Source organism: Microtus ochrogaster, chromosome 16, assembly GCF_000317375.1.
Source record: "Microtus ochrogaster isolate Prairie Vole_2 chromosome 16, MicOch1.0, whole genome shotgun sequence".
NCBI lineage: Eukaryota > Metazoa > Chordata > Mammalia > Rodentia > Cricetidae > Microtus > Microtus ochrogaster.
The window spans coordinates 29,634,690-29,650,577 of NC_022018.1; the positions used below are offsets into that span (position 1 = coordinate 29,634,690).

The 15,888-nt window shown below is 37.7% G+C and overlaps 1 protein-coding gene across 1 annotated transcript in view; it reads right to left on the reverse strand.

Moving 5' to 3' along the window:
• Window positions 1–8,325: 8,325 nt before the first annotated feature.
• Window positions 8,326–15,888, reverse strand: part of LOC101989001 (prostaglandin F synthase 1-like) — a 26,572-nt gene continuing 19,009 nt past the window's right edge. Inside the window, exons 8-11 of the mRNA XM_005354917.2 lie at window positions 15,511–15,620; window positions 12,905–13,070; window positions 10,731–10,813; window positions 8,326–8,509 (exon numbers count right to left, since the gene is read on the reverse strand). Of these exons, the coding sequence (XP_005354974.1) occupies window positions 8,467–8,509; window positions 10,731–10,813; window positions 12,905–13,070; window positions 15,511–15,620 (402 nt within the window). The 3' untranslated portion in view covers window positions 8,326–8,466. The remainder of the gene's footprint in view (window positions 8,510–10,730; window positions 10,814–12,904; window positions 13,071–15,510; window positions 15,621–15,888) is intronic.

Here is a 15,888-nt window from a genome sequence, read left to right on the forward strand (position 1 = left end):
ACAGGAAGGTCAACTTTCTCCTTAACCAACTTCCTCCCTTCATCTCATGCCTGCCTCATCTTCCTACACCCCCTATGTACTTGGACCTCCTCTACACACTGGACTAACCCCTCCCAATCCTGTCTCCTCTCATAGCACATCTCACCATAATCCCGCCTTCCTCTGCCCTCTCTGGGAGGTAGGGGTAGTTGATGGCATTATTAAAGCCCATGTTCCCTTCTCTCTTCCAGAACTCTCTCAGATAGAAAAGTGGTTGGGTTTCTTCTCTGTTAATCCTTCTGTTTATATTAAGGAGTTTTGCTTCCTCTCCCAGGCCTACGATCTAAACTGGCAAGACTTTTATGTCATTCAGACTTCTGCTCTCATCCTGAGGAGTGAAGTAGAATTCAGACAGCAGCTAGACATACGCAAACCAGACTCACGTAATAGACAGTCCCTGTGGGGGAAGTGACTGTACTAGCCACAAAAGCATACTGGGATTATTAACCTGGCCAAAACGGCTGACAGAGGCAGGACATCATGGTCTGGTGCCTCCTTCAGGGTATGGAGTTGGTCTTTCAGAAAGCAGTTAATTTTGACTAATTTTGAGAGATCACACAGCTAGCTGATGAAAACCCAGCCATTTTTTAAAACTGATTACAAGAGACCATGGTCCAATATACTAGACTAGACCCAGCCTCCCCAGCAGGAGCCACAGTCCTGGCTAACCATTTTATTTCTGAGTCAGCACCAGATATTAGAAAAAAGTTAAAAAAGGATGAAAAAGGTTCCCAAACCTTCATTAAAAATTGATAAAAAATGGCCTTTAAAGTTTTTAATGCCCAAGAAGAAATAGCTGAGTCCTCCTGACAGACGGAGCTACAACAGATAGGAATGTTTCAAGCACAAGCCCTAGCAGCTGCCCTAAGGCCACTGGGACCCCCAGAAGAGGGACAAGGGAAGTCAACCACAAGGTTATATCCTGCTGGAGCTTAGGCCAAGTCACCTTTGATGGCAGCCTGCTTCAAATGTGGTCTAAATGGCTATTTGGCATGATATTACCTTGGACCTTCACCTATGAAGCCATTCCCTATGTGCCAAAAAACTGGACACTGAAAATCACAATTTCCCCATATGGGCTCATCCTTGATGCTATGGAGGTTCAGCCTCAACAACATTGGTAAATGAGACTGTGTCAGCCTTCAAACTTCTTGGCCTTGCAGACAACTGATGCAGCACAGACTTGGTGACTCCCATAGCCCTCTCTGAGCCTAGGGTAATGCTGCAGGTAGCAGGTAAGTCCATTGCTCTGCTTTTGAACATGGGAGTTTCCTACCCTGTTTTAACATTTCATTCAGTCATGGGGATAGAAGGGACCCACTCCTCCCCACTTAAATCTCTGCCACTGCCCTGCATTCTTTCAGGGAATTTTTTTCTTTCATTCTTTTCTAGTTATATCTGCTTGCCCTGCAGATATCTCTACTTGGTTGAGATATTCTCAAATATTGTCTCAAATATTGAAACAAGTAACAGTTCTTCTTTTTTATAGGGTTATATAATCACATGGCAAACAACCGTGAGTGTATATATTATTCGTTTTTCACTGAGTTGCACTCCTGGTACTATCCTATGTCTCTGTATTTCTTTTGTCTCTCTGTCTATTCTGCCTAACATTTCTAACCCACATGCCCCTACTGTGGAATGTACAAACTCATCAAGGCTACACCCCAAGACTTGGGTTACATTCTAACCCAAGACTCTTTCACATAGAATAAATTTTGAAAGGACAATGAAATAACCATAGTTGAACAAGTACAAAATAATGAACTTCTCAGAAAATCACCACACATTGAAATCAACTTGACATTGATGATTAATGAAATGTCCCTTTCCTAAGAAAGCCCAAACCTTTGAGTCATGGTCAAAGTTCTCAGAGCTAGAAAAAAATAAAATAAAGGAGAGAGAACAACATTCTTTCAATATTTTACTGTCACATCTGTTGAAAAATTATCTCATGAATGACTTACACAAACAGGAATGTAAAAGAACCATTTTGTTTTGCTGAAAGATGAATCAAGATACATTTTCATCTAAGGTTTCATGATGAAGTGGGGTTAACAGTCATGTCCAATTTACCTTTGGTAGTAGATCATTAATCTGAAAAAATGAGATAGGTTAGAACTTGACCACAATTCTTTTACTTAACAAATTCACACAGCTTAGCCAAGCAGGAATAGCTAGATACAAATTAATAGTATGTTATCTATTAATTAGACCTGTACATGTATTTGTCCAATTCACAGAAATGATGCTGTATCTCATTAACACCTGAGTCTGATTTCCCTTCACCCATGTCAGATGACTCACAACTGCCTATAATTCCAGTTCCATGGAATTTCACACCTTCTTCTGGCTTTGACGTCACATATCTGGACTCCCCCCAAATACATACATACATACATACATACATACATACATACATACATACATATGTTTGCATGATAAGTTTCAAAAAAAACAGTAGCAAGACTGATTTCTCTAATACTCATGGATAACATAATCTGGAGAATCTGGGAGTCTGCTTCAAACTGGAACATTTCTGAAAGTACACTTCAGTTTCCACACATCTTTGATTTTTTTTTTTTTTTTGTATACCCTTAGACCCAAGACACAAATGTTAACGTATGAGGCACAGTGGTTCCAAATCCCAGTACAGGGACGAAGTGACCATCATTCAGTGCCACATGCAGATATACAGAACTCATGGCTTGTCAATCATGCAATTAAACAGGTCTTGAGTCTTAAGCTCGCACAGGGTGCAGGCCAGCCAAATGTGACAGCTCCTTAAATATCTAGTGGAAAGTTAAGCAGTGGCATGTGGGAGGAGCTGCTTAAAGCAATAGTCCACAGGAAAGAGAGCTAAAGGCTGCTTACATTTGTATGAATGTGAACTCTAATAAATTACTGCAGAGTGAAAATGAAAGCATGAATTTCTTCTAGAAGAAAAGAGTCTGTTGATAATCCACACTGACTTCTTTAAATTGGAAAGTAACTGATCAATCACATGTTACCTACAACTGCTGCTGGGAGCTCAGTTTCTCTTGAAAAGGGTATCTCTTCTTTATTTTGTAAACAGTAAGATTCTCATGGTGACTTTTCAATACAGAGACATGGTATCTTGATCATACTGCCTTGCCCACAATGTCTTTTGTTCTCTCCCTGATTCCCTAAACAGCCCGCCTTCTACTCTATGTCTTTCTGAAAAACTAGACACCATCTATGGAGAACACATAAACTATTTGCCTTCCTAATTTGTGATTTTTATGTTTATCGAGATCCTTTTCACTTGGCTTCATCCATTTTGATGCAAATAAGATAATATTTTCTTCCTTATATCTTAATAAAAATCCACTTTATATGTAAGCCACATTTTCTTTGTCTATTTGTCCTCTGATTGGAACCTAGACTGATTCTATATTTTGGTCACTGCAAAGTACCTTTAAAAACACGGGTCTGTAGATATTGCTATTATACTCACTGATTCATTTGCGTACACTTCAGGAGCAGCATATCTAGACCAAAATGAAGGTTATGTTTTAGCTTTCTGAACGTACTCATACAGATTTCCATACTGGCTGAAGTAACTGACATTCTTACCAGCATTATAGAAGGACCCCACCACCACGCTTCCTCAACAGCATTCATTGGTCTTTATTTTCTGGATTCAGTCATCTGATTGGTGACAGGATCTCTAGCTTTGATTTACGTTTCCTTGATTTCCATGGACAGTGAACATTTTTTATACTCTTATTAGTAATTCTAGAGTTCTTCACTTTTTTCATTTTTGGTTGAATGGTTTAATATTTGGATTGTTCAGTTCTTTAAATGTTCTGGATGCTCACACTTTGGAAGATGAATAGCTGCTAAAGGTCCACTTGTATTCTGTAGGCGGTTCCTTCTCTTTGATAATTGTTTCTTTTCCTATTGCTTGTGGTTTTCCATAAGTTCTATATGCTATGCTGAGATTTGCATACCAGCTAGGAGAATTATCTCTTCTATTTTTTTGTAAGTACCTTCTAAGTAACCAACCTTCTCTTTGAGACTTCATTTTCTATTCAACTCAGAAAGAATGACTTAATGAAAGAATACAGCAGTTTACAAAAACAGATAGCTGAGTTTGCTGTGTTTCACCTATGTGATGTTGATTACACACACAACTGAGTGGAGCACCCTCAGAGGTAATAATGGTACAGCCACCTCTTCTCTTGGTGGTGTGGAATGGCAGGATTGCTTGCTACACTAGCAATTGCATTATCCCTGAAATAGATAAAAAGAGAAACACAACTAATACTGCTTCATCTAAAGGTTACTTGTCTGTGGGGAAAATTAAAACATGACCATCTTTTACTATGTAGTGTCGATTGGAATGTCTTTTTGAGAAATGGGCTGTGCTCCATGATTACAAAGGTTCCTCCCAAGCCTCCGAGAGACTAGATAACATACTACAACCCCTGAAAGTAACAAATATAGGATGGAATTGTAAACAAGCTATGATGTCAGGTATGCAGCCCTTGCTCTGGGCAATAAAACAAGAAACTAAGCAAGAAGTCTATAAAAAATAAAAACTTGTCTGAATAAGAGAGGAAGGACAATAAGAAAAGGACATTGATGCATGCGTTATCTGTATGAGCAATGAAAGGTGCTGACACAATATCCTGAGTACAAATCTAAGCTGTGATAAAGAAAGGAGTGATCCAAGTAGTGGGTAACATAAGACAGGATTATAGCAGCCTTTAAAACATATCACAGAGCTGGTTTCCAACTTGGTACATGAGATGAAAGCTTAAGGATTCACTAGTGTCGGGAGAATATTATCACTGCTACTGTTCAGGCTTCTATAGCATCATTGTTTTTCAAGGTATTGAAAGCTGTACCCACCCTTAGCTGAGGAGCTATTGATAGCTGATGGCTGGTTAGGGAGGGAAAGTCAGATTTCATTAATTCTGTGGATCCTGGAAAGTGAGTAATGCTGAGTATATGAGCAGCACAAACTGAACTCCTTTTGAAATTAAGAAAAAAAATACATGAGGTTGGTACATGTTCGATGTATATAGGTGAAGTTAGGGGAAATGGAGGAGTCAAATATGATCACAATATAATAATCATTGTGATACTCCCAAATAATTATTAAAAAGATATTGTTAAAAGAAAAATAGAGCATAGTTGCTTGATGGGGGAAGGTCATTGGTTAATTAAATAAAGAAGCTGCTTGCCCTGATAGGTTAAAACAGGTGGGAGGAGTAAAGAGAACAGAATACTGGGAGGAAGAGGAAGTGAGGTCAGACTCGACAGCTCTCCTCTCGGGGGCAGACGCCTCAGAAAGACACAATGCTCCACTCTTGCGGGCAGAGGCGAGAGCTCTGCTCTCTGAGGCACAGGCGATGAAGCTCCGACCCAGGATGGACGTAGGCTAGAATCTTCCTGGTAAGCGCACCTTGGGGTGCTACATAGCTTATTGGAAATGGGTTAGTCCAGGTGCGAGAATTAGCCTAGAAGAGGCTAGATAGAAATGGGCCAAGCAGTGTTTAAAAGAATACAGTGTCCGTGTAATTATTTTGGGTAAAGCTAGCCGGGTGGTGGGATGCAGCCCCGCCACTCATATTACTACAGTTGCTCACACTTTTAATTCAGTACTAAGGAATTAGAAGTAGACAGAACTCTGTGAATTTGAGGCCAGTTTGGTCTACAAAGGGAGTTCTAGAACAGTCAAAATTTTGTAGATAGGCCCTGCTTCAAAACAAGAAGGAAAGAAGGAAGAAAGGAAGGAAGAAAGGAAGGGAGAGAGGGAGGGAGGGAGGAAGAAAGCAAAGGAGAAAGGGAGGCAGAAGGCAGGGGAAAAGGAATGAATGAAGGAAAGAAGGAAGAAAAGAAGGAAATAGCATCTAACATTCCCACTCCGCTACCACTATCAATTCTTCCTACTCCTAAATTTTCTTCAAATAATTGTCAAGAATATGGAAGGTCAAGATTACAAACTAATAAACTAGCTAGATATGTTTTGTACGTGGTGGTAGAAACCCTAAAACTTCTGGGTTAGGGATAAATGAGAATTCGTAACTCATGACAATATCTGTAGCCAAAGTAACATCACTTTTGCATCAGTTCTTGGATTGCTAGTTTTCAGAACATGAAGTGAAACAATTCAATGGCATATGAACATTCAGTAGGTTGAGTAAAAAGAGAAAAACATTGGGTAATGGGATCCCATATTATTTACAATGAACAGTAAAAATGGCTGTCTCTTTGACAAGGAGATTGGCTGTTTACTTTATTAGACATGATTCCCATTTCCTTGAAGGAAGATGCTGTCTTTATACATCAAGACTGTTCAATATGCAAACTTGTTGAATAAATGTAGAATGAAGCACAGTCAGTCCCTCCACTTGTCACGTGTAAAAACAATGTAAAAATCCTAGCAGGTAGATAATTATATGTTCCTACCCCTGGGCACAGAACAAAAGTCAATTGTTAGTGCTAGGAATGCATGTGACAGTTTGTTCTAAGTTTATATCCCTTTATTAGCTGATCACACTCCAGTGGAGGACGACACATTCAAAATTATTTTGGCAGCACAAACTAATCTTTTTTTTTTTTTTTTTTTTTTTGGTTTTTTGAGACAGGGTTTCTCTGTGGTTTTGGAGCCTGTCCTGGAACTAGCATTGTAGACCAGGCTGGTCTCGAACTCACAGAGATCCGCCTGCCTCTGCCTTCCGAGTGCTGGGATTAAAGGCGTGCACCACCACCGCCAGGCAAGCACAAACTAATCTTAAGAGGTTTTTGTTTTTGTTGTTTGTTTGTTTGTTTTAGTTGGTTGTTTGATTGGTTGGTTAGTTTGTTGTTTGGTTGGTTAGTTGGTTGGTTGGTATTTTTTTTTTTAGGACACAAAGTTAGATGGGTAGGGAAGGGGAATGAATCTGGGAAGACCTGAAGATAAGTATGCATTGCCTGAGATTACTGTCCTGCCAGGTCCTGAGGCTGTTTAGTCCCAAAGAAATACACAGAAGTCTACATTAATCATAAACAGGTTGGACTCTTACCTCAGGCCTGCTATTAACTATTACACCCTACATTAACCCAGAATTCTTGTCTGTGTCAGCCATGTGAATTGGCAGCTTTGATCAGCAAGGCATTCTCATGTTGCTTCCTCTGCATCTGGGTTAGGACTGCAGATGTAGCATTTCCTTTTCTAAGAATTCTGCTGTTCATGCCTGGCTACTGGCAAGTCATCATTTTATTAAACCAGTACAACTTACAAAATGTTACAGGGTACAGGACCATTGTCCCATAGCAAGTATGAACACAATGCATACAAAATTCTTAAAGAACTGATTTTAAGAAAAAATAAATATAAAGAACAGAATAAATAAGTAATTAGAAAACAATGAAGATAACAGAAAATCCAAAATAAACAAAACATCAAAAAGTAAAATTTAAAAGAAAAATATAAGAGATCAAAAAAATTAATTTCAATAGATGCTTATTGATTTCTTTTTAAGCTTTATTTTTGCTTTTTAATTATGTGTATATCTTTGGGGGGGGCAGGTAAGTGCATATGAATATGTGTGCCCAAAGAGGCCAAAAGATGGACCTAGGTGTCCTGGAGGCAGAGTTACATGCAATTGTGCAGTGCCAACATGTGTGCTGTGAAGCACATCGCAAGAACAGTAAACCCTCTTAGCCGCTGAGCCTTCTCCAGTCCACCCCCTCCCCATCCCACCCTTCCTACTTCTCATTGAATACTTCAGGTTTTATTTGGTTACTAGCCTACTTTTTCCAGTAGGCTTTCATACTCAAGATGTTTTCTCTCTCTCTGCATCTAACTCTCTCTTTTTCTTTTTGCTTCTCTCTCTCTCTCTCCCTTCTCTTCCCCTATGCCATTTATTTCAACAAAACTCCTCAGTTAAAAATATTTATATGCAAACTTAGACTAAATTTTCCTAATTCATTATAAAGTAATGTACCTGGAGGAAAAACAGATATTCAACAAAATTTTGCTAGGGAATAAAAAAAGGGATGCATGCCACTGCCAAACCTGCTTCGATAACTAAGAAATCAAGTAAGTTAGTAAGACCTATTCTTTACAACCAGAAAGGTGCTCTAAAATTCTTCAATAAAGTTCGATAATTTGTAAACAATACATTTAAAAGTATATGATCCATGTGTTGAAATTGATTCTAATTTTGTAAATAACAATGCAGTCATGAAATTACATAAAAATCAAGAAAGATACATCAAATATTTCTTTTTATCTTATAAATTCTCTGTAACTTGTGTGTTATTTTATAATCATCAGGGAAAACACTTGAGATTTTTGCAACATTTGACAAGCACACGGAGGCAGGAATCCTGCTTCTCAACCACTCCACCAAATACAGATACACATTGTCTGGAGGGAGGAGAGTCTCTGTAATGGTTAATTGTTCATGCTCAGTATTCTTCCAAAAGTGGATAGTAAGGGTGATCCACTGCACTGAAAGAAAAGAAGAAACACTGGTTGTTCACAAGTCACACTTCTGATTGACAAAATGAGGACACTCATGATTTGAGAACCCACAAAATCTTCAGTGGACCCTGTCTTGCTAAATGCAATGGAATATATCAACAATTAAGGTTATGGATCAACTGATTTCATTATTTTCTTCTTAGAATTTTATTATGATTGACTCTGTGCCAAGACTTGCTTGTGTAGGTCAAAGGATACCTTTGATGTAGCTTGGTAAAGGACTGTCCCAGGGGAAATGTCAATGGACACTGAGAGGAGGAAGCTGAAAGAGAATTATGTTTTCCCTAGAACTTATTCATATCACCTTTGAGAGTTCATCTTCCACACAGATTATTCAAAGTACATGTTATACTGCTTTAGTATGAACAAAGTTAGAATAGGTTTTAGTGGAAATAAAGTTAAAATAGTCTTGATGCATAGCTGTACATTCATTATTATTGAATTCTCTTTTATTTCTTTGGATTACAATAAACACTAATGAGAAAGTATTTTCATGGGCCTCTTACTATAACATTAGCCATAGATAGTCTGTTATCTGAGTCTAATGGGCAGGTGAACCCTGAAGACATTTGTTTTGGCCATATGTCATAGTGTATTCTTTAATATCAGTTCACAGTGATGCAACTTTGACCATTTGGGGGGACATGGTCATGACCTTAAACTTCTCATCCTCCTGTTTCTATCTCCCAGGGGCTAAGAATAATGGTTTAGGCTATCATGCCTGTTTTTTTTTTTTTTTTTTTTTTTTTTGGCTTGGGAAGTGATGAACCAACCAGTCTCCAATCCCAGACTGGCCAGTTTTGAAATGGGGTTGTCCTGAGTCTCATTGCATATCTGAACTTCAGATAAAATTTCTCTCTTCTGAGGTCCATAGGGATGCCTTCCTTTGTTGCAAACCTATTCTGAAAATCAGGTGTGTTTTCTGTAATGACACTGTATTAAAATACTATCATGTGTTGTTTCAGATCACTAAAAAGCTGGCTCTGGAAGCAGAGTTGCCACTTCCTGAATTTAAGACCCAAAGTATTTTGTCTCGATGTATCCTCTTGTCTAGGCCCCTTGTCTAGGGTTGGGATCCTCCCACCCCCCCAAAAACCTCTGACAGGGAATGAAGAAAGCAGTAAAACAGCCCAAGAGTGAAAACATCATGCTTTTAGAAAAGCGACAGGTTTCCATAATGTAAATTGCCTGCCATGGGAAAAAGAAGCTGGAAGTTCAGCCATGGGAACTGCCTCATCTTCCCCTGTGACCTGCATATAATGATATACTGTTCTGCTGTGTGAACTCTGTTCCCATAGCACTTTGTTTACTCCCAAGAGGAGAGTGCCTTCCACCTGCCAAGGAATGTCAAGGGTAAGATGTGTCCCCTTCCCTTATTAGCTGTGCAGCTTTGTGTGCTCAAAGGCATTATTCAAACAACCCCCTCCAGTCAAGAGATCTTCTGTCTCTCGAGCACTTCTAGTGATAAGAAATAATCTGAATGTTTTCCATCATTTCTCTTCCTTTCCTTTGAACTCTGAGCTTTCCATAATAAAGAAAATTTACAGAATGTCAGTAAAGGCGTTCTTGAGCAGCAGATCCTAGAGTCTCTAGTTCTGTAGAATCTAGTATTTGACTTCAATTCCTCACCACCAGTCACTGGTAGATCTCCATATTCCCAGGTCTCTGCTGGATGTTATAAACACCCATTTGGATAATGTTATCTCTCTCTTCTGGGGTTTTACTTGGAATCCCACCCTAGGGGCTCACTCTTCTCTGCTCAAGACTGTCTATTAGGAAGTGCCTCAACTTCCCCAGTTGGATTTTGCTGAATGTTTGTAAACATCGAGTAATTAACACAACCTTTTTGCTATCATATGTCCTTTTACCTAGAAGCCACACCTGAGCAGACCCTGTCCTCTGTTTGAGACCCTCTCTATTGAGAACTAAGGCTGTTTGTTTTAAAGTTGCTGTCTCAGTAAACTTCTGGATATTTTGAGTGCACAATTTAATTATGTTTGCAACCTTTTTATCTGTCATTACTTATTTTATACACACACATACACACACATATATTAAACTAAACTCATTAAAAAGCAAATGCTTAGCTAAACTGATCATTTCCTGGATCCTTTAGAACATTTTCATGGTTCACCTCCATGTTTCAAAAAGCCAATAACCCATAAAACACTATAGTGGAAATACTTACAATAAAAAGTTAATATATCGAAAATTTCTGTTGAGGCCATCAATTGCTTTCATGTCTTCTTGGGTCAATTCAAAATCGAACACCTAGATAGAAAGACAATTCAGAATAAATAAATAAATAAATAAATAAATAAATAAGCCATTGATGCATCCCTCTACCTGAAAATATAAGGGTGATAGCACCAAGGGTGACTTTAAGAGAAGAATTTTATTCACCATTGGTCTCCAGATGGCCTGGGTCTCAAAACTTTTGGCTGAATATGGCAGGCTCCTCCTTATCCATTTCTTTCCTACTTTGATCCATTTCACAAAAGAAAGACTCATCAATCCCTAATCTTAAGAAAGGCAGGGAAAAAGAACTCCCAAATTGATTTTTAAATCTAGATGAAATACTAGATTTAGTCTCAACCAAATTTTGAGCTTTTCTTCCTTTGCTATCCTGGAGTTTGATCCAGCTTTGAATAGACCCTCACTTCCGCCCTGCCCAAACATCATAATTTAACTCCTTTCCAAGAGTTGATTCAGTTGAAGAAAATCTTCCCCTGGTCAATTGTTCAATAATACCACTTGATCATCACATTTTCTCAAACATTATCAAACATTATTCTTTTTCTAATCAAAAGGACCTTTCTAATATTATATATATACACATAATTTACATTTATTCATATTATGTAAATTTAAATATATATATCTATAATTATAATTATATAATAATCTCTTTAATAATATATTAAAGGTATCTGTGATGGTTAAAGTTAATAGTCAACTTGATAGAATCTAGAACCATCAGTGAGATGAGTCGTAGGGCATGACTGTATAGGATCACTTTGGTTATGCTAACTGATATAAGAAGACCCATCCTGACTGTGAGTAGGATCATTCCCTGAGCAGGGGATCTTGCACTGCAAAAAGCAAGAGAAGAGGTAAGCATGCATTCAACCTTCTCTACATTTGACTGTGGATGCAAAGTGACCAGCTCCTTCAGGCTCCTGCCACTATAATTTCCCTGTGATAGTAGACTGTACCCTTGAAGTATGATTCAGAATAAACCCTCTCTACCTAGAGTTGCTTTTCTGGGATATTTTATCACAATAATAGGAAAAGAAACCAAGACATTGTCCATCCGTCTATACACCAGAAGTCCTTCTGAAAAATACATTCTTTAAGTAATATGGCTGCCATATTGCAGGTGACAGTGCTTGTTTACACTTTGTTCTACCCTGATGTGCAGTAGTAGAAGAACAGAAACAATTCCCACAAGTTATTCTCTGGCTACCCACTGGGTGCTGGTGAGTGTGCCCTCAAACACAAATACATACAGAAACTAAATATAGAGTTAAATTTTAACCTTATGGGATTCTAAACAAAACAAATGAAAAACCACTGACTGATAGGAGAGACTAGCTAGTGCACATATGAAAAAAAACATTTAAGGAATAACTTTAATCATTGATTTCTTCATATGGTCAATATAAAAATTTATCTAGCTCCTTTTTTATAGAGAAACACCAATGATTAAAGGGGAAATGGTCATATATAACATCCCATACCTCAGAAAGCTCACCAGTATATAATTAAATAATTGTAAGTTAATGGAAAACAAACACAGACCCATGACCAGAACTATGGAAGTTTAAAAAAAAGCAAAAATGTATTGATATAATGCAGTGAGTTTGAGTTAACCAACAAACAGTCATATTTTTTTTATGGAGGTATTTTTCTCTTATTCTTTAAACTTTATTTTATGTTCATTGACATTTTGTCTGTCTGAGGGTCTCAGAAGCCCATGAACCAGAATTACAGACAGATGTGAGCTGCTGGTTTAATCTTAATCCAAATGGCAGTCCTTAGTACAAACAGGGATTCGAAAAGCGTAGAATACAAAGAATAGAAATGAACGTATTTAAAGGTTTCTGCCATCTGAAAATACTCCCACAACCAACTGAAGTAATGGAGATTCAATACAGCATGTTAACGAAATAGTAAAAGGCAAACCAGTGTGGAGGAAAGCCACGCTTTCTCTGCTGGCCTTTCAAAATGCTGTCCGTATCATACAAGTGTGGGGGGTGGAAGAAGGAGGCAATGCATGAGAGCAAATGAATAACAAATGTTCCCATATGAGGGAAATTGCCCCCATGGTCTCATTCTGGAGAAATAGCCCTGGTCTTTTACCTCGAAGTTCTCTTTGATTCTCTTCTCATTGAAGCTCTTAGCCAAAGCTACCACACCCCTCTGTAGCTGGTAGCGCAGGGCAACCTGGCCTGGAGTTCTGTTGTGTTTCTTGGCAATGGTCTTTAAGATGGGTTCCTCCAGAAGGTATGGGCTATCACTGCTTGTCCTGAAAAAATTCAGACACATACTCACAGAGATACCAAATCTGGAATATATTGCCCCCTTATCTATATTCCCAGACCTTTGAGAAGTACAATATGGTATAATTAAAGCAAATTTTATAAGTATCCAAAAGTGATTTATTTATTATTGTAGCAATTATAAACAACTAAGTTATCCATCAATAGATGGGAAGATAAATACTGTGTAGTACAGGTATCCATATAATAGAATATAACAGAAATACAGAAACTTCCTTTTATCTTCAGACGGTCTGGGGATAGCACTGATACCAATGTGTATTATAAATATATGTATATATGAAATACTTTTTCAAACTTATGTTTGATGAATAAGTGAATCTTATATTTGATGGTATTCAAAGATTAGCATGAATTTCCTTTTTCTTCTTGACAATTTCATGGTAGAAGATTCAGTCTTATCATGGATCTTAGAAATCTCAGTGTATAAATTTTCTCTTTCATTAAGCTGAGAACTAGCACATTTTAAAATGAAGTAAGTGCCCTCTTTGCCCTATCCAAGTTTCAAGCAGTCCTATTCGCATACTTTTGAGACTTTATTAAGTAAAATAAAAGTTCCTAACTGCAAGCCCTGTCATGCTATGATAGTTGTTTGGATAAATCAAACAAACAAGTGGCTCGCAAACATGGAGTAGATTTGGTGAGAATACAATTAAAAAGGGTTAATCATTGTCCCAGACAGCATGTGATTTCATCAAGTAACTTAAAATAATATGAAATTTCAAAATAAGAATTGCATATTTCTTTTCTAGAATTTTTCCATTGATAATTTCTAGCTACCATTAATTGATAACTAAAAGTATGGAAAGGAAAAGAAGTGAAAGAAAGGAAGGAAAAGAAAGAGAAAAAAGACAAGGAGACAGAGAGGGAGGGAGAGGAAGGAAAAAAACAATTCAGGAGAATTGCTATAAAATTTCATGAGCTCAGATAATTGTGATGACACAGCCCACAAAAGCATAGATATGTGAATTCCAGATAGGCATGGGAGCAGAAGTCTGCAATCCTAGCACTTGGGAGACTGAAGCAGGAGGTCCCCATTCATGAGTTTGAAGACAGCCTGCTCTACATAGCATGATCCTAATTCAATCCATTCCTCTTAACCAAAAACACAGCATTCCTATAGAACAGGCAAAATTCTAGAGCAAATGAGAAGTGTCAAAAACTGTCTCAGAAGTAATAAGAACTTTAAAGGCATACAAAATGCTATTTATTTATATTATTGATTAACTTTTATATTTTTTTACTTAAGAAAGTCAAGTTTTTACAGTAAAGGCTACACTCTACTAAGCTCAGGACAAGAGACAATATCTTTGACAGTCATCAAAATGTCTTCTTTCTTATTGTCTGTCTTAGTTATGGTTGCTATTGCTATGATAAAGTATCATGACAAACACAGCATGGGAAAGAGACGGCTCATCTCATCTTACACTTCCATATCACAGTCCATCCTCAAAAAGGTTCACATAAGGAACTGAAGCAGAGGCCATGAAGGAAGGTGGCCATTGCCTTACTCAACTTCCTCTCTTATCCAACTCAGGACAACAATGGTGGCCCTAACCACTGTGGGCTGGGCCCTCACACATCAATTATTAATAAAGACAATACCACACAGACTTGCCAATAAGCCAGTCTAATGGAGACAATTTTTTTTAAGTTATAATTTCCTCCTCTTACCAGATAAGTCTAGGCATGTGTCAAGTGTCAAGTTAAAAAAAAAAAAAAGAAAGAAAAGAAAAAAATGAACCAGTGTGGGCATATGCAAATCTACTGTCTCTGAGTCTACAAACAGAACTCAGAATTCACTGATCAATGTAATAGCAGTACTATTTTCATAAGCCTATGGAATTTTTAACATATCAATGCACATACAACTATAAGTTCATGAATTCAGCTGCATATATCCCTTGAAAAATCTCTTGTAACATGTTAGATACTCTGCAAGTCAATATCACCACTTGGAAAGACATCATGTTTTCTTCTGGGAATTCTCTTTTGGGTTTCTGTATAACATTAGTTGATATTATGAGGGAAGATGGTTCTAAGTCCCTCCTAAATTAAACATTAAATATTGCAGAAATAAGGAAGTTTCTAGAAAGGATATGAATGTGGGCTTTACATTCCACCCACTTGTTAAATGGCCTGGGTAAAATATATGTAGTCTCATCTTTATAAACTGGGCCTTAAAATCTATTTTTAGAACTATGCTTATTAGTGCTGTAATCATGTAGACAGATAAAGCAAGAATAAAAGACCACTAGGGAGCCTGAAGTTCAACCCTGGTGCATAGGAACACCTGCAATGTTGAAATGGTTTCTTCACAGTTGAACTTTTCCAAAAGGTTAAAAGTTAATGTTTGTCGATGCGGAATTATTGACGTAAGAAAATAAAGTCCAATGGTCTCATTACCATTTTGGGTCTCTGTGGGATCCCAGGGCACTATAGGCAACTAGAACAATGTCTTTGGACTTGCAGAACTCCAGGAGTTTGCTCTGGTTTATATATGGGTGACATTCTACCTGTAAATTTCCAAAACAAAGAGTATTAGAATGTATAGCCAACAAGGTCATGCCTATTTTAAAAGTGCCTTAAGGGCAGATCTACTTCTATACTGACTAAAGTACAATATGTTTCAAATTTACCCGGAAATACCTTTTTCTGTATTTTATCTTTTATTTTTATTTTAAGATTAGATATCCTAAAGAAGCTAAATAAGAAGGTGAACCCAAAGAAAAACATAGCTATCCTCCTGGGTAGGGGAAGTAGACAAGATTGCCAGGCAAAAAA